Source organism: Actinia tenebrosa, unplaced genomic scaffold (assembly GCF_029948245.1).
Source record: "Actinia tenebrosa isolate PJP-AT-01 unplaced genomic scaffold, QUT_ActTen_1.0 PGA_scaffold9__36_contigs__length_13948895, whole genome shotgun sequence".
Classification (NCBI taxonomy): domain Eukaryota; kingdom Metazoa; phylum Cnidaria; class Anthozoa; order Actiniaria; family Actiniidae; genus Actinia; species Actinia tenebrosa.
In genome coordinates, this window is record NW_028292586.1 from 665,190 (window position 1) to 683,543 (window position 18,354).

Below are 18,354 nucleotides of genomic sequence, written 5' to 3' on the forward strand. Positions count from 1 at the left end.
GTGGTAGTGCGTGTGAGCGAAAAGTGTCCCCAATTAGTGCGAAAGCGCTAGAACGACTAGACACTTAAATAAAGTGATTTATTTTTTTATATTTTATATTCCTCAATTTTAACGTCCGACGTCCGGTGCATGAAAACGTCCTCATCGCACCCCTTATCACTTTTCTTCCATACATTTATAAAGTAAGAACTGTCTTTAAAAGACATTTTTTAATGTTCATATTAACTGGTCTGTAGCTTTAGATTTTAGATTATGGGTCTATAACGGGAGTTATTCCTGACAGACTGCAGCCTGATTAAGTGAATACGGGATTAAAATTGACAGAACATTTCAGTTCAAATAACACTGCTCATCGATGAAAGCCCTTTGTTGAAAAAGTAAACATCCTTAGCGTTCTTTTTGGAGAAGTCAGTCCTATATACAAAGCAAGTGCCGGCAAAATTTTACAAATTATAACAACTGGGTCTTAAAACTGAGTTCAACTGACCCAGATATCTAGATTGGTTGGTCTTCCTTTGCGAGGCTGTGAAGACTTCACCGGCATCAGTTTTTGACTGAGGAGGAATGTTAGTGCTCGGTCAACGCTTCTTTGAACATTAGAATAAATCCAACTGTTTTCCAAATTGCTAAGTTTGTTTTCTTCAAATGCTGAATTATACATTTTAACTATCATCTAAATGGAAAGTGCTTTCATTTAAAGACGTAATGAGTGGATTTGACACCAATAGCGTCCGTGTTTTATAGATTCCCATCAGGAAAATCGTTTTTTGTAAGAAGAGAAGTCTATTTTGACTTTCCTTTACTTTAGCTTTTGCGACCAGATCTTTTTTCCAGAAGTTTCCGATCATTTGTCATTACAAGGTTGACTAGCGCCAGAATAGATTAAAGTTGATCTAGTCATTATCAAGTACATTACGCACGAAATCTTCCACTTGCTTCAAGCATAAATAGTTGTCAACTCTTCAAAAAATAAAGGCGGAAACTAGAGAATGGAGTTCTCCTCATTTTTTAACTGTACAAATGGGATGTATCAAAAATATACTTAACTTAGTAAATACTATACTCTTGGTACTCTGTATAATTATTTTTCACAAATATAAAGCTTCATGCGCTTTATCGAAGTCAATCCCTAGAATGCGATTTTTTTTTCTTTAAAAGCCATGATTGATTTACCTACAAAGCTCAAGACGATTTGCTTTTCTTTTTGCGCGCACTGTTTTTAGGTTGACCGTCTTAAACTAACTCTTCATTTGGTCATTCGTTTTTTTTTTTGTTATTTTGTTCGTTACTGGTTCGTTTCAGTACTATATATTTCATACGGTTTCGATGCTCATGATTCAGGTCCAGCCGGAACCCATTCTAAGGTCACAATATACTCTAGCACAAACCGATATCAGTCATAATAGAATCTCGTACGGAAGCAATCATACTAATCAAATCATATCCATACCTAGCGAAAATTAAAAGGGCTTTGTTTTTGTAGAATCACAAGTTAATCAGCTTGCAGTGAAAATTGATTGAAATGAATTACGTTTTTTTAAAAATAAGTGATAATAACATTTGCGTCATAGAATTTCCAATCAAGTTCAAGTTCAACCTCTTTTATTGTCACAGAGAAAATTAATATAATTTTATAGAAAAGTTTTTTCCCAATAGTATTGGTGGCAGTATTTCAATTTGATTAACCAATGATAACGCTAGTCATAACCTATAATAATCAGTGCATTCGTCATAAGTAGCGGCCGTTAATTATATTATATGTAATAACCGTTCTCAGTTTTAGTTCAGTTTCTGAAACTTTTCGAGGAGTTTTTAGGATAGAGTTACTGCTGTGGTCACTTTAAAACAGGAATAAACTAACAACAATAACAATAACAACGACAAAAGAAGACAAAACTTATTGAAAAACAACGACAAACAACTAGGTCAGCCCACGTACACATTTTCATCTTAATAATATCCTAATAGTTAGATATAAAAACTAGTCAATGACAAAGTACTATGAAAAAAGTAGGTTTTGGTCCTACATTGACTTGTGTTAGGATTTCTTAAAAACGTTTTTTCTGTTTCGCGTTGACCTAACCGTGGCTCCAATTTAAGACTAATTCAGGCTACTGGTCGAGGTCGTCTGCTAGTAATTACATGGACCTTTCCAGCTGATATAATGCGATCCAGGCTTTACAAGTTATATTCAGTACTTTTTAAGGATTTCTACAGCACTAGATATATAAATATGTATGCACGCCCTCTCTTTAGGGTTACCGTGAATTTCATCAAAACTGACCACCCATGAACTAGAGATTTTGCCGATGGAACCAGGCCAGAGACTCTTAGTTTATAGCCTTTGCCATTAAAGGAGATAATACCGTAACAAGATATAAATACGTCTCTAATCTTAGCTTAAATTCCTGGTTCCTAAGTTTTAGATGCATTAGGGACAACGCATGGGGCAGGTCGACTGATTTCAACGGAATATCCTTAAATGGACCGCTCATTTGAATTTGTCAGGGACAGGTGTTCCAGTACCTTGCCTCATCAAATATTTATCCTTGTTTTCATAGTTAGTTTAAATGGGACAGTTACTTGCACAGACGATTTAAGTTAGTTTAAAAACCAAGGCGAATCCACTGTAGATTTATTGATTATGAGTAACGTGGGCGTAGTAAGGTGAACCAAGGTGAGATATGCGTGTACATTGAAGAGACTATAGTATGATTAACTTATAGAGTACTATACGCTGATTGATATATGATGTTCATTTAAGGAGTTCCTAAGTATCTTGATGTTCCTCTTGTTTTTGTTATGCAGCCTTTTAATCGTGTGTTTATATTATACTACTAGAAGCCTTTTTCCTAGAACTAGACGCTTTAACAACTTTATTCCCCACTTTGATGCTTAGTGTATATATAAGCAATTAGTGTTAACGTGAAAATATTTCGACGTGACTATAGAATATCTGAATCATCTACTATCCTTAGTCTTCATAGTGGTTGTCATTACTGACTGTTATTGTCGTCGTAATAACACCTTTGAACACTAAATACTGCATTAGAAGTGTATGCTGCCCTCTTACCCCTAATGGGATACGAGAAAGCGTATATTTACAACATTTTCATACATCACTCAGACCTTTCTGATAACCACCAGGCAAACTAACGGCTGAAAACCAATAAGATGAGGTAGACTTAGCCATCCTCATTATGCAGCTTTCAGATTTGACTAATGAACACGAAAGAGGAATCTTTTTTTTTACATTTTTAATTTTGTAATTTTTAGAATCAAGGAGCTGCAAAGGTTTGTTCGATGAAAATGAAGAGTGGATGGCCAAGCAGCGGAAAATCTATCACCATCGTTGCAATTATCGTCACGTTATTACTAACAGGTTTGTTCTTTGCATTGCCAGTCAAATCTAATTATTGTCAGGAAATATGGCTCTAAAAGGTTTTTTGCTAAGGGTCAGAGTTTGTGAGTCCTCTAAGTACTTAGCGTGAGAATGGTAGTCGTGCCTTACAAGAATCTCCATGAAAGGCACTGATGAAAAATGTGTACACTAAAATGGGTTTTGTATTTGCACTAGAATAGCTTCACGTTTGCACCAAATGGATTTACCTTTGCACTAAAATGGCTTTCACCATCAACACATGGAAATAATACTGTTTCAAACTTATAGAATTTGATAGTTTCCCACGCGCGGAAATGAGCCTTTCAATACTTTCGGGCTACTTTTCATATATTGACTCTATAGTTCTGGGCTTGTCAACTCTGACAGGGTTACGTTTTACTCAACCACGCGCAAAAATACGCAAAATAAATGAAGGGTTCCTTAAAATGTTAGACAGCTATATTTCAACTGGGACCATAGGGCAGTTTATACGTTCAGTTTCTAAAAAAAACGGCAAATTGCAATCAAACTCAGTCATTGCTACAGCACCACAAATGCAACTAAGATATTAAGTAACAAGCTGGTAAGTCAGTTCAAACTTTCAAACTAGCTAGTACCACCTGTGAATATGCAATATTATAGTCTTTCTTGACAGCAGTTTCAACTGCATTAACAATCAGTTAGTATTTTCTTTCTGTTTTCGTGTAATCTCCAAATTAAAGTGCATTTTTATTGAATGAAAATCCAACCTTTCACACTCCTTTCTTGTATACCATTTTCTATTTTTCTTCGTTGCAACCTGTTCAGTCGGTTCCACCTTGATTTAAACGACGTTATTTACAACTAAATGATAATTCATCGTGCTGCGCTGTCTTTTTCTCCAGGTTATTATCGCTACATTTTTATTTGCCTTTTTACTAATGTCTGTTATGTAACAGCCGGTGTAGCATTACACTTTCTTTCCGTACCTTTCCTTGCCGTTTCGTAAGCACGTGTAATGGGAGTCCATTCATTCGCTCTGCCTTCATTCTATTTACCATAGGTCCAAAATGTCTCAAGATATCTAGTTATTTAATCCATAATTGTTTTTTTAACCATTGCTGACTACCATGCATCATCTCAAAGGCAAAACACTGCACCAAGAACAAACACTGTTTTGAAATAATTTCTCCTTTGTTTATGTTTTCATTTGTATTTAAGATTACGCGTTCATTTAAAGCTCTTCCTCCAGGCCACCGGTCGTATCGATAAGTTTCTAGAACAAAATACAAAGGTAAACCGCTCGAATAGCACGACTAGCTCTACAAGTCCCTTGCCTGGTGGCGGTATTCACGTCTTACATGACGTACCAATAATGCTAAATACTGGGTCGTCTTTATAATATTACACACAAAAACTGTAACAACAAATGGTACGGCCTGTTGAAGTTAAGGCACGTGGATTGAGATAAACAACTGGTTCTTGCATTCTGGTTACTAGTGCTTTTCTTATTCCTACTACTACTAATGCTCCAAAGAAAAGAAGCGTGGCTATTGTCAGATTATGAATACGATTTTTTTGCTCTAAACAGTGTTTTACCTTACTGATCCACTGTATTCCGATTGCATTGGCAATGCAATCATAAATTCATTAGTAATAACCCAGGTATTAGGGACTTTAAGATTCGCAAAATCTGCGACGGCGACGTCAACCGGAAGTGTAAAATACTGCACTTTGGATTTCGAGTCCGTTTAAAATCTGTCTTCTCCCTGTGGATGAGTTGACTTTACTGACAATGTTTTGAATGAAATCTCAAATGAACAGAACTCCAAAGAGAAATTATTTACTCTTCCGGTTGACGTCGCCGTCGTAGATTTTGCAAATCTTAAAGTCCCTATTGCCGTTTGCCTCGGGTTCCGGTGCCTAATGAATTTTCGGTCCATCAGTTCATTCGGATGTTTTCCTTTTTTTCAATTTCCAGTGTTTATTAATGAACAAGGTGGTAACGGGCAATGCCGGCTAACAGGGCTCTGTGATGTGCATGGGGCCAGCAGCTCCATTGCATTATTTATTGCTACGGAAACTAATAAAAGGAGAAGTCCTTGGTGTCGGCCCTACGTGCCACCAGGGAGGTGGTGCCACACAGGCATCGGTAAAGGATAATGATGGTGACTGATTTACGACTAAAACATTACACCTCTCTCTTCCCCTCCTCCCTTGGTTGAACTCATGGGAGTTCCTCTAACATGCACTCGGCGGGGTTATCATTTGAGTATGACCTAGGGAAGTCAGTTTTTAGATGGATTTCCTAGGGAATCTTGTTTTTCTTCTGCAGATCCTCAACGAATTCGAAGTTCTCAAACTTCTAACATTGCAAAATGCAATGCTTAACCTCGAAGTTCCTAAACTTGACTATTAGTGTTAAAATATTATCATTATTTCTTTTACAGTCGCCGTACCCAGCACCAGTGTATCCAACAAAGGTCCTACCATGCAGGTATATGCTATTATTGAATTTGGAATATGAAGCGCGCACTGATTGGCTGGCGTTAAAATATTCTAAATATAACGCACGAGTTGATTCTCTGGCTACTGTGTTGATATCAGAGAACTGAGACACGTTTGCGCAAAATCGTTCAAAAACATTTTATGAAAGGAATATAACAATTAATCGAAATGTTAATAACTGGGTTCCCTGTGTAAATGTTTCTGTAACACAGGTAGCCCGTTAATTATACTGCATGATTGTTACTCTGTTAATATTTATTTCATAATAAGTGAATTTGCTGTTAACGTGACCGATTAATTGTACTTGATTGATACAAGAAGAAAGAGGTTCATCAAAATTATTTGGGATTCAAATTTAGTAGAGAGTTTTAACATAATGTAAGTATGATATAGTTGATGCATTTCACAACAAGAATCGTTAAGCAGCATCATTTTATGTGAATCATGCTAGTAAACGAGTAAATTGGCTTTAGTTTTCCACATAATTTCACGAAAGGTTGACCTTTCTGTCCTGAATATGGTCATTTTATGTACCCGCAGATTTGTTTTTTTAAAGCCTGAGATTTTTTACGGGTGTTTGAAGGAATCGTGATCTTGCTTAGGCTTCTCTATTACGTCGGAATGCTTGCTTTGCATCACAGATGAGGAGTGGGATGACGGAGTAGCCAGTCGTCATATAGCTAGCCAAACTACGAAGAGTTGTTGTTGTTGTTGCTGTATCCCGGGCTTCAGAGAGTTTCTATTTTGCTTCGGGGAGGTTTAGAAGAGCGCCGGCTTCCTTTCAAAATAGAAAACGCTGGAGCGAGAATAAATGACATAAGACCCCAGGGTATTGTTGTTACGATTGTTTATATCTGATTAGATTTTCGCCATATCCGACATCATACTATTATTAATTGCCGTAAACAGGCATAGGCTTATCATGTAATAATTCCTAGCGTTACAGCCAGTAGAAAATGCAAAGCAGGTCAGTGCTTTAATTTCTCAAATTGTGTCCTTTTGCTTGATGCAAAGGAGACTATCTAATCAATATAGACCTAATTAGATATAGTTAGAAAACTCATTAATAATTCATGAAGAAAACACAATAGAAATCATGACCATGAAGGTGATTTTATATCTGATAAAGATTCGTCTTCATTTGCATAAACTTTAACTTGGATTTTCTCTATCAAACTTGGTTCATTTCGTAAAAAAATCGGTACACAATGAGAACAAACATCATAAGTTTTCTAAGCCGTTCAATAATCTCGCAGATCGTGGTTTATCGGGTCTAAAACCACTCGGCTGCGCCTCGTGTTTTATACCCGATAAAACACTCCTGCTCGTTTATTAAACATTACTTCGACAGCTTGCAAAATTTTCATAGAGAAAGAAAATGTTTTTTTTAACGCTTACTCTTTGTATTACACCGATTATCATACACGACTAAAACAGCCCAAGACGTTTGGTTTTTGGCTTCTGTCAATCAAAAAAATAAAACATTTTTATTAGCCTTTCCGAGGGTTCAGGAGAATCCTGGGTCGAGTTGGTATTACAGTGCATTATGGGGCTATTTTAGGGTACGGCATATTTCCAAGATGGCGTCTATTTCTTCCCCTAGAAAACTCCCACGATGCACTGCATTGCCAAATTCGACCCATTTTTCCCCCTGGCTATTGAGCGGACAGTTTGGAACTTTATATGGTGTCTGCTGTATAGAGGTTCGTTTTACATTAAATATGAAGGAAATATTCATTGAATTAAATATTATCCGAAATAGTATTCGTTTAATGAATGGAGTCCGCTTTTAAAATAATTAGAGGTATCACTGTACTAATTCAGACCGTTGGAAATTTGACTGACATAAGCCAAAAACTCAGACGTTCGAATTATACTAGTTTACTGGGTCACCGTGATTAAGAAGTTGGTTATAAAATGTGATGACCGGTTTGGGTTATAGTAATAATGCTGACACTAGTATACCAAGGATTGGAGGTAGTAATATCTGTTCTATAGGGGAGGGTCAAGATGTATCTTCACCTATCGCTAAGGAGTTGGAAATTCAGTGAGTTTTGAACTTCTATTACCCCCCCCCCCCCCGCTTATTTATAACCAGACCCTTAGAGTAAAATTTTGAATTGTTCAACAGGGAAATAATAAACTGCATAACAGCACCAGTGAAGAAGAGTTCAATGCGGTAAGTAATGTTTTTCTTAAACAAATTAAGATTTTTTTTAGGAAATAAAGAAGTTGCACTTGATTATCTTAAAAAAAAAAAACAAATCATCTCATGAACCCTAATTTCAGTTTTATGCATAGTTAATAGTACATACATACATAGTTTACTCAAGATGCGTATTGCACAAGCAATACATTACATCAGCTATTTCAAAAACGGTTGGTAAAGGTTCTGTTGCATGCTGCATGTTGCATGTTGCATGTTGCATGTTGCAGGTTGTATGTTGCATGTTGCATGTTGCAGGTTGTATGTTGCATGTTGCATGTTGCATGTTGCATGTTGCGTGTTGCATGTTGCGTGTTTTATGTTGCATGTTGCGTGTTGTGTGTTGCTTACCATGTAAATAATGTCAGAAGAAGAAGAAGATATCAGTACTGAAAAAGACAAAGTTTAGGTTCGGGCGTGGTATGGAACATGCAACATGCAGAAAAACCTTCATCACCTTTTTTGAAATAGCTTTATAAACAGCATAAGATCGTAGACATCTTCAAAGGTACTGAGGTATATGATAGCCTGCAAAGCAGGCGTTCTTGTTGGTTTGGGGAAAAACCTGGGTTTTGGGGGAAATTTAGAAATTTGGAACGAGCGAGAATTGGAACCGAGCAAAAAAGAAGCGAAGGGGGAGGGAGCGGGAAGGGGAAGAAGGAAACGCGTTCCCTTTTTTGCCCTCCCCCTCCCCCCCACGTTCCCTTCTTTGCCCTCCCCCTCCCCCACGTTCCCTTTTTTTGCTAGGCCCCATTTTTCTCGCGGGCAGGTAGTTGAAACAGGAACCGCAAAACCCCGATTCTTCCTCAAACTCATCACAAAAACGCCTGCTGCTAAGTTATGAGGTTATGCGGCGCAGGTTCTTGGCTTTCTCTTAAAATACAATATTACGGATTTTGTTGGAACGAAACATTGCCAGAGTTTATCGATATGATTCCTACCGATGCGCGTGCATCTTTTAAAAAACTGGATGCATTCTAAAGTTAATATAATATTTTTGATGTGAATTTTCTAACGAATGATCTTCATTCCTCTTGTATGCTTTTGCGCTGACAAGACAACCAATCATATAGGTTAAATATAATTTATAATTAATATTTTCGTGGACAGTACCTGGTGAAATATTGAGATTTGAACGTTTTGGATTGAGAGCTGCATTAGTTTCTTTTTTGGGTTCAGCCGTGCATCTCTTTTTGAATCCCGAAACTCTTTAAATAAACTGTGACTTGATCGTTATGTAGTTTCTTTTACGGATGGAAAACTTGGTACAACTGCTTACAGCTCTAGTCACAACTCAGTGATAGCTAGTAAAGATTATGGTACAACTACTTTCACCTCTAGTCACAACTTAGTGATAGCTAGTAAAGATAATGGTACAACTGCTGTCACCTCTAGTCACAACTCAGTGATAAGGGACATGGCTTAACATTTTAGGGGTGCCGGTTTCACTGGATGCCTGTCTAAATTCCCTTCCTGCACAAGATTTTCTCCAAAGTCAAAGTTAAACACAGCATACTTGAGAATGTACTGAGAATTGATACATGCTTGTTCTGGGGCCCGGCAGTGAAGTTTTTGCCTGATAATGTCAGGAAAACGTTTGTAACCTTAACCTATATATATACCTATTTTAATAAACGTTGTCATCGCCAAAGGCGAAAGGCGAAAGGCAATAGGTCATTTCGAGACGGAAATGGTTTCGTCAACTACAAACAACATTGAATCAGTCCATATTCTTGACGAGAATAAGAAGCAGAAACACAATTCATTCCAGCTGTTCTTGGATCTTGGTATGACCTACCTCCTATCGCTTTTCGCCTATCGCCTACGGCCTATCACTTTTTAGCGTTGACAACGTTTATTGAAAAAGGTATATTCTAATGGTAATGCAATGTTTTTCAACATGCACTGAATAATTCGTGTACCTAAGAAACTAATTCGGAATACTTGAGATACATACCGGTATGGAGTAGTTTATTACGCATCGTGTTGCCTTATTTCACCTGATAGAAACATCTATCGAAGGATAAAAACTATGCCTATTACAAGCTTCTTTGCAATAGCATTTCCCCCCTTTAAAAAAATTATTAATTAATTAATTTTTAAAAACATTTCCCCCTTTTTCATGCTCTACAAGACTTTTTTACTAATTGTGGATCGCATCATTGTTGCCTATAGTTCAGTTTCACATTCAAAAAACTATTTTCCAAGTCTTATAAAGTTGCTTTTCTAGTATCAAACAGAATTTGCTTGTGCAACTAGTAGTTGATTGCAGGTCTTTTCGTACTCGTAGTTCCCGAAAATTCGTATTGTGAAAATAACTAAAAGAAATCGAAAAATATTTCAACAAACAAGAGTCTTGTTTACAAAGTGTTTGGGAAAATATGCGCTTCAAGACAGTTGTTGTCTTTATTTGTACCTAATTTCTTCAGCGTGTGACACTCTTTCACTGATAACTTCAAAGGTTTCTTCAGCTTCATATGAAATAGTAATTAGCAGGCATTTGTTCCAACGAGAGACATTGGCGCGCAGTTAAAAAAATTTGTTTAAACTAGGAATGAAGGATTGTCAACAAGGTGCTACGCTTTATTTTGCACTCCAAATCAAGTTCCAACGATCAGACTTTCAACACATGCCACCTTAGATTTCATGATTATATTTAATGGTTAGTTTTCAAAGTCGCCTCGCAGTCTTCTACTCACAGCATGAAGTGTAAAGCGACATTGTCTGGTACATTTATATTATTTTCCTTTGATCTACACCTATTGATGATACTGACATCCACCATATTGTCCTTGATACACTTTCTAGCCGCCAAAAACAAAACACCAGCAGGATTGCAATGATCGTGATTAACTTCTTGGCGGGAGACTTGTTATCTTGTAATGCACAATTCTTGTGGCCCCAAGCTGAGCTTTTTTTCCCCATTCAATTATTGCTGTGTGTGAACTTAATAATACTAGTGTTAATTTGGTGACTACTTTATGATATGGTCTAAATGAAAATAACGGAATTGAAAAATTAATCAAATCAAATACTTGGATTTATGTGAAGGTATTTCCATTAACGCATTCACACCCTAGGCAGATGGGATTCAGCCATAACGGCGCTTCATTGGCTTCCCGCACACTGTAACTAAGAGCAAAGCAAGGAAGCCATGCTCATGTTCTTTACAGTCCGTAGCAGTTATACGTTATTCGCAACCTTGTTGAGAATAAAGCGCGTTCATACTGGGTATCATAGTATATACAAAATTAACGTCATTCACTAGTGACTCCGCCTTTTGCAGGTGTTTGTCAGTTAAATTTCCTTTAGAATTGTCGTTAACAAGATGGCACGCGCCTACAATGGATTAGCTGTTTGCCCGCACGTGGTGCTAAGCCTAGAGTATAATGCTACTGAAATCCTTCCTTTGTTCCTACACGACGTACATTACTAAATCATATGTCAAACTCACACTGTTGTGCAACTGTTAGAAAAGACGTTGCTTTACCCTCATATTCTATTTATCATTCGTTGCACGACGCGTCACGCTCAATAGCATATCTTTTTTCTAGTATTCTTTCCTTGCCTCCCTGACGAGTGCTGCCCTACCAGCTCATTCTCCGCGGCACGCGCCAACTATCCAAAGTTAATCAAGTGTAAAGCACTAATGGACAAGTTCGTTCTTTCCACACTTCAATGACTTCACTTTATTAATACAATATTAATGCCAACGGTAATAGAGCCGATAATGGTTTTTGTTAGCTTCGCTTTTCAAGTCAGTTGAAGTGTGCTGTTTGCGTGTTAAAAGGCTGTACGTGTTGTTGGCTAATTTTGACGTTTATTTCTGCCATGTGGTCTATTGTGGTGTCATTTAGCGATAAACAAGGCCTCTTGAGTTTTTGTTTATAGCAACCAGCTTATGTCGTTGTCATTTTTAAATGAAACGAAAATAATAATCTTCGTGAAGGTAGTGACGGTTATTTATTTACAATAGCCCCCTTAAATTTGCTACAATTTCCCTCCAGTTTTTCCCTTCGATGGGTATCTTTTTCTCCGGCCGTCTTAACGACATTTTTAAAAGGCTTTTCATCAAAAATATAGGTGTCTTAGCAGTAACATTTTAATGTTTTATTTTTAGTATTTTTTCATAACAGTCACAGCATTTTTCATGTACAATAGAATTCGAAAACTTTTTGATTTATAATTAATAAAATTTTATCATTCAGTTAATTCTTCTACGTGCTCCACAATTTTTCCGATGGAGTCTTGTCCGCTGTCAAATTCTATACTAACTTTGATTGGCCATTGGAAATGAAATGTAAAATAATCTCATCGTTTTTTTTTAGGTTTCTGCATCGAACATTAGGGGGGAAATGAGGGGGAAAATCAACTAGTAAGCCGCGCAAAAATGCACAGAGCTCTTAACGTACCAAAGTGAAATGATAGTTTAAAGAAACAAAGCCATAGTGACTGTTATTTTATTTTTATTTTTCCTTTTATTTTCTACCTTAATTCTTCTGTTAGCAAAGCAGAGCATAGTTTGTCTATTAATTATGAAGAAAAATGTACAGAAGGACATAGAGTAAGCGTCCGTCAGATCTTGTGTTGTGTCCCTGTTCGTCTTGAGGCTAGTTTTGATTTTATTCAATATAATTTGACACGTCAGACTTCAAAAACACAAAGTGATCTTGGTCGAGATGATTAATTGAATGCTCCGACATATTCAAGCAAGTCAGACGGATACATACTTTTTCTTGTCTGAAAAAATTCTCGCTTTATTCTTCCTTTCAAATTAAAAAGCCACTATCCATTCTTGACGAACATAATCTTCTTTGTTTGTTTGATTATTTCTGATTTAAACCTTCGATTCTTTTTGTGAAGTTTGTTGGTGCAAAGCCGGTGGTTGGATTGTTCTGTCAAGAGTATTACCGTTTCCGACTAGAAGCCCATTAAGGACACGTGGTAAGGACTGAGCATATCAAACAGAGATTATTTGAAGCTATACGTCCTACACACCTTCAGGACGAAACGAATTTAGAATACTCTGTCAAAAGATTAACTATTCTCCAAGGTTTGAATTTATTCTACTTAAACTTTAATGCCTGAAAAAGCCATTACCTTTTTTTACTTTTGTTATTTTCCCGCCTTTTCTTTTGCTAGCTTAATGATATAATAGTAATTAATTCGTAAAGAGATTCGTAAAGAAACCTTGCTGTTAAATAATTCTGATTTTCGCGCTTCTAACATTCTCATCAGTTCATTAAAAAGCGAATGTTTTCGTCCGCATCTAGTTTTTGTTGTTGTTTTTTTCTTTCGTGAATCTTTCCATTTGGACGAAAGTCCCCTTAGGTGATAATAATGAAAGTTCTAGTTATTTGCATGGCTGGAATAATACCTTTAAGGTTGTTTTGACGTTAGTTTTTGTGTGAATAATCCGAAAATTGCATTATTGTGGCGTATCAAAGATAAATCTATGGATCAGACGTTATTCCTACGACCTCAAACACTGCTGGCTGTGCCAAGAAAAAGAAAACTAAAAAATTTCATATCTTTCACATCTTGTTTCTACTTTCATCTTGCAATTTGCTTCACTATCAATCCCGTAATCTAAAAACTCGTCTGGATTCCTAATAGTGAACGAGGATTCTTTATAGAATGCTATCATTTTCAATGAAAAATACCAAGAAATTCGTTTCTATAAGCTTTCTCGGGCATTAATTGAATACCTGGGGTATTAGAATTGATGAGTTTACGAGACTCACTGCATGGGTCTTGCGGCCAACATTTCCTAAATGCGACCGTAGTTTGGTACTAAGATCAAACGTCGACACCCGTTCATCAGGTTAAAAAACGTTTTTGTGGGTGGTCTCGTAAGGTTTCAACAGGTGTCGCTCTAGAATGTCTTTTCCCGCCTTTTTTAGTTCGTTCAGTTTAGGTTAAAAAACGAAAGATGTGGTTTGTTCGATCGCTGGAGTTTAGTTTCTCATGGTGCGCATTGTTGATCGCGCTGTCGGAGACGGCACGCGCAAACCTCTTTTGTCATAATCCTCATCTATTATTTCTACTTTGTTTAACGCGTGCCACTCGAGGCCACTACGCGTAGTTCTTTTCTTTGTATTAAATTAAAACCGTTAGAAATATTGCATTGGATCTGCTTGACTCAAGTGTGTATTATTTCAATTCTTTTTCTTTTTATGTCGTTTGATTTTTTTCTTCTTGTCGTATTTCTTGGAGGAATTTACTTTGTTTTCATAGAACCGGAGAATTTAATGCTACATACGTGATATAACCACCTAAGAAAGTTTTCTTTTTACATAGAATATATTTGGCTCGACCATACTAATTATAATCTAATGCAGAGGTTATTAAAATTAGAGACCTCTTCTGAAGAAATTAGGATAAAGAGCTTAAAAAACACCTGTCCTAAGTATTTTGCCTCTCACAAACAGCCTTGCCGAAACTTGATAAATGTCTAGGAACTTTAGTAAAATCTTTGAAATCCATGATAATTTTCAGTTGCAAACGTGTTTACAATACATCACACACCAAAAGCCAAAGAGCCAATCAAGACTTGAATTAACAAACGATAAGTTAGCTCGGGTATCAAGCTACGTCACCTAATTATCTGACGCATGCTCAATAGACACTTCACCGCACCCCATTACAAAAAGTTACTTTCCATCTGTCTGCATTAGTCTCACATTTACATTCGATATGTTAGTGAGAGCTCCGAACTCATTGGACAGAAACGTCGCTTTGAATACATGTTGCAATCGGATATTTTACGCTTGCTCTTCTTTCCAAATCAATCACTAAATTCGAGATAGTGATTTTTATCAATGGCTTCTGGGTTGTTGTTAAAATTCATTTTTTTCGAAGCTTTACTCCATTTCATTCATGTGCAGGTAAAAGAACGTGATTCCTCGTGTGCCCGTAGGTCAGGTGCAATATAGTGAAACTTGGTCGATCTCTCGCCTCAACGTCAACGTAGTACTTGATAATGTTATGTTTATTTCTTTCGTAGACCGCAGTCGGTGCTGGAAACTTCGAAATTCAGTTGGTTTCGTTTCAAAACATCGCAGGGAGGTTACGGAACGGCGATTGTTGTGATGGGAGTCCTACAATATATGGAAACCGTCGCCATTGCCAAGACCCTTGTGAAACGTTCTTCAAAATTTGCCTCAAACAATACGGACAGTCTGCAAAAGCAAATGAAGCCTGTTCCTTCGGACAGTACACGACTAAAGTTCTAGGAGGAAATTCATTTGCAAGCTCAAGCAGTGCAGAAAACATATTCTCTATCCGTTTCACGTTTTCATGGCTGGTAAGTACAACAATAATTCTATATTTTCGTGTTAAACTTTTGTAAACAGGGCTGTCAACTCAGTGATAGCGATTCCGTTATTTGAGACCACAGCAAAATGCCATTTTGTGTAGACAAAATTGATGCTGCCTTTTTACGGAAATGGGATATATTTTTCAATAATAACAGGTTTATGCAAACGCCATGATTCGCAGTCGCCTCGTTTAACCTTGAACTACAGAGTGGTAATAAGAGACATGACATTTCCCCAATATTTTAGAGAATTTCTTTACCGGATATTACCCTAATGTTTTATTATATGTTTATGTCTCCCGAGTTCTTACTAAGCGTACTTCAGTGCTCGAGATCTGTATGAACGGAAATTGAATTCGCTCCTGTGCTCTTAGAATCTATTTGGAACGGCACGTTCAATTTTGGTTAGAACGACAACAACGTCCAGATTCAAAATGCGGAATCAACACAGCTGCAGTTATTTAAACAGGCCCCACTCGGTCGAATCTTTTCACTAGAAAGATTTTCATTCAAGTGCATCCACCAAAAAGTCTTCAAATATTGTTTACCGTACCAAGCCACGTGTCTCATTGACAGTCTTTTGTGTAACTCGATGATAATTAATCCAAGTCTTGGAGTTGACAATACTAACAATTCTAATTCCAGAAACTTTCGAAAAAAACACTTCTTCGAAAAACGGTCGTATTGTTTTAAGTGCTCATTTCGTGATGCTAGAAAAACACTTATTTATATCTGATGTCTTACATAACTTGTTATTTATTACCACTAAATGATATGTCCTCTCATATGCACGCATCCGTCTCCGTCCATTTCGTTGAGTTTTAATGGCCAAACGGATTCCTTGTGGCATGAACACCGCGACTCTGAAAGAAAACATGAATATATCACCTAAATCACCTAGATCCGCTAGGCTTTAGTATTTCATTTATACAAAAATCATATTACAGACATGCTCCTCAGCCGGTTTCTGTTGCCGTGGTAGTTGTGTATCTATCACAAAAAAGTTCGATGTCAATTTCACAAGAGGTTAGGTTAATTTCACTTTGCAATATACGGGTTTTGTGAAGATCTCAGAGTAGCTAAGATGCGCAAAAAGTCTTATAATTTCTTAGCATTTTGTGCCATTGGAACAAAAAAATATTAAAATTTCTTGAATCCAAAAGTTATAAAAAAGCTCTCTTCAGTGTACTTGATCAACAAGCAGAGTTTTTCTCTAACTTACAAACAGGTACACTTACGCGCAAATCACTCGCAGGAAGCGTATGCTCTAAAAAAGCTCGTTAAAAGGCTTTAAGAGTCTTTAAATTTTAAGTTAAAGACAAAAAAATGTTTGGAGTAGAATGTTTTTTGTTTTGAAAAGACTCAATACTTATTGTGGAATCGTTGTGGCTGTAGAACAAACGAACAACCTGTTCTTAAAGAAGTTGTGTCTTTCAACGCAAACAATAGATCATTTTTAAAAAGAAATTATAAAGCAATTTCGGTGATCAAATATGCGTCAAAAACTTCTTAACAGAGGCTAAATATACGCTTCGCTTTAAATCATATTAGATATTAGATATTAGATATTATTTAAGATAGTTATACATAAGATAATACCGGAAATACTTGGTGATATTCAGACGACACATTTCTGCGTTCTTGGTGTCGACTTAGGGCAGCAAATGATGTAGTTTTGGCAATGTTAAAAGACTTCGTTGTATAACACAAACAAAGGAGTTCAATTTTATTTTATTTTATTTTATTTTTTTAAAGTTCAAATTATGAGCAAAAAGATTGTTTTTGATTCTACGTTTTACGATGTTACGTAAACGTATTCTGAAATGTTCTTAAAAACACCTTTTTAGATTTTTCGTACATTTTTCTGTCAGTAGTTCTTTTTTGGCGGTTTCTCTTTACATACTCTATCAATCGTTTATACTATTTGGAATCTACAAAGAATATTCCTTATAGCTATTCAATTGCGCTTGACCTATGAAAAGTTTTAAAGAATATTAGACCGCATATTATGTAACTGTTGGTTTACAAACTAAGAAATTGCCGTCTTTAGCGCCCCTATAGCGCATATGTTAAAACACGGTAGCAGTTTTGCGTTCTTTTTAAACTTTGATCTTTACTTCATTCATATGATATTTTAAGTACGAGTTCACCTAAAAATAGTTTTAAAAGAACGATTTGAATGATTTACGATCTTTTTAGTCTTTGGTTTTTCGATCTTCACAGTTTGAATTTAATGAGAAAAATATTGATTACTAAACGTGCTGAGGTTTGTCTTAAATATCTTACAAACTATCCCTACTGGTATACGGTAATCTTAACAATAGGCGATAGACCAAAGCATTTATGAAGCTCAATTTTATGCATAGCTAGTGTCATCTGTACTTTATCCATTGCAAAGGTCTCTATGACAGCCATACATTATGAATGATTTGGAAAAAAATATTGAAGGACTGATACTGAAAGGAATTCTGATTCATTGTAATTAAGAAAAAGAAAAAAGGATGAAAGGAAGGAAAGAGAGAAAGAGAAAAAAAAGTGAGGAGAAAATGAGAGAATGAGGGAAAGAGAGCAAGAGAAATAGAGAGAATGAATGAATGAATGAAAGAAAGAAAGAAAAGAAAAGAAAAAATGATTAGGAATAAAAACATGATACTGAATCTATTTTTAGTTTAATTTTCTGGGATTTGGTTAGGAAAACTAGAAAATCTCTGGTTTCCTTTCTTTTTACTTAATTTGGGTCAATACAAGGGTTTCAGAAATCTGGGGAGGGGGAGGGGCGGAAGGGGGATGGTGGATGGTGGCACCATGCCACCCAGAATAGAAAAGTAAAAAAAAACAGGATCAACAAAAAAAAAAGAAACAATCATTTTTATTCATTCAATCTTCATCATAAAATTTAAACATTTTTAATTGTTGAATCTAATTTCTAATAAAATTAAAAATGAAATAAACTAAATAAAA

The 18,354-nt window shown here is 36.3% G+C and overlaps 1 protein-coding gene across 2 annotated transcripts in view; it reads left to right on the plus strand.

Annotated features, from left to right (window-relative positions):
* The first annotated feature begins 2,570 nt into the window (after window positions 1-2,570).
* LOC116287550 (uncharacterized) overlaps window positions 2,571-18,354 on the plus strand; it is a 35,286-nt gene continuing 19,502 nt past the window's right edge. The window contains exons 1-5 of one of the 2 annotated variants that reach the window (XM_031694234.2): window positions 2,571-2,677; window positions 3,277-3,382; window positions 5,812-5,858; window positions 8,001-8,048; window positions 15,082-15,381. In XM_031694234.2, coding sequence (XP_031550094.2) covers window positions 3,304-3,382; window positions 5,812-5,858; window positions 8,001-8,048; window positions 15,082-15,381 — 474 coding nt within the window. In that variant the 5' untranslated portion in view covers window positions 2,571-2,677; window positions 3,277-3,303. Of the gene's footprint in view, window positions 2,678-3,276; window positions 3,383-5,811; window positions 5,859-8,000; window positions 8,049-14,773; window positions 14,963-15,081; window positions 15,382-18,354 lie in introns of those variants that run through there. The other variant, XM_031694236.2, reaches the window with a different exon arrangement.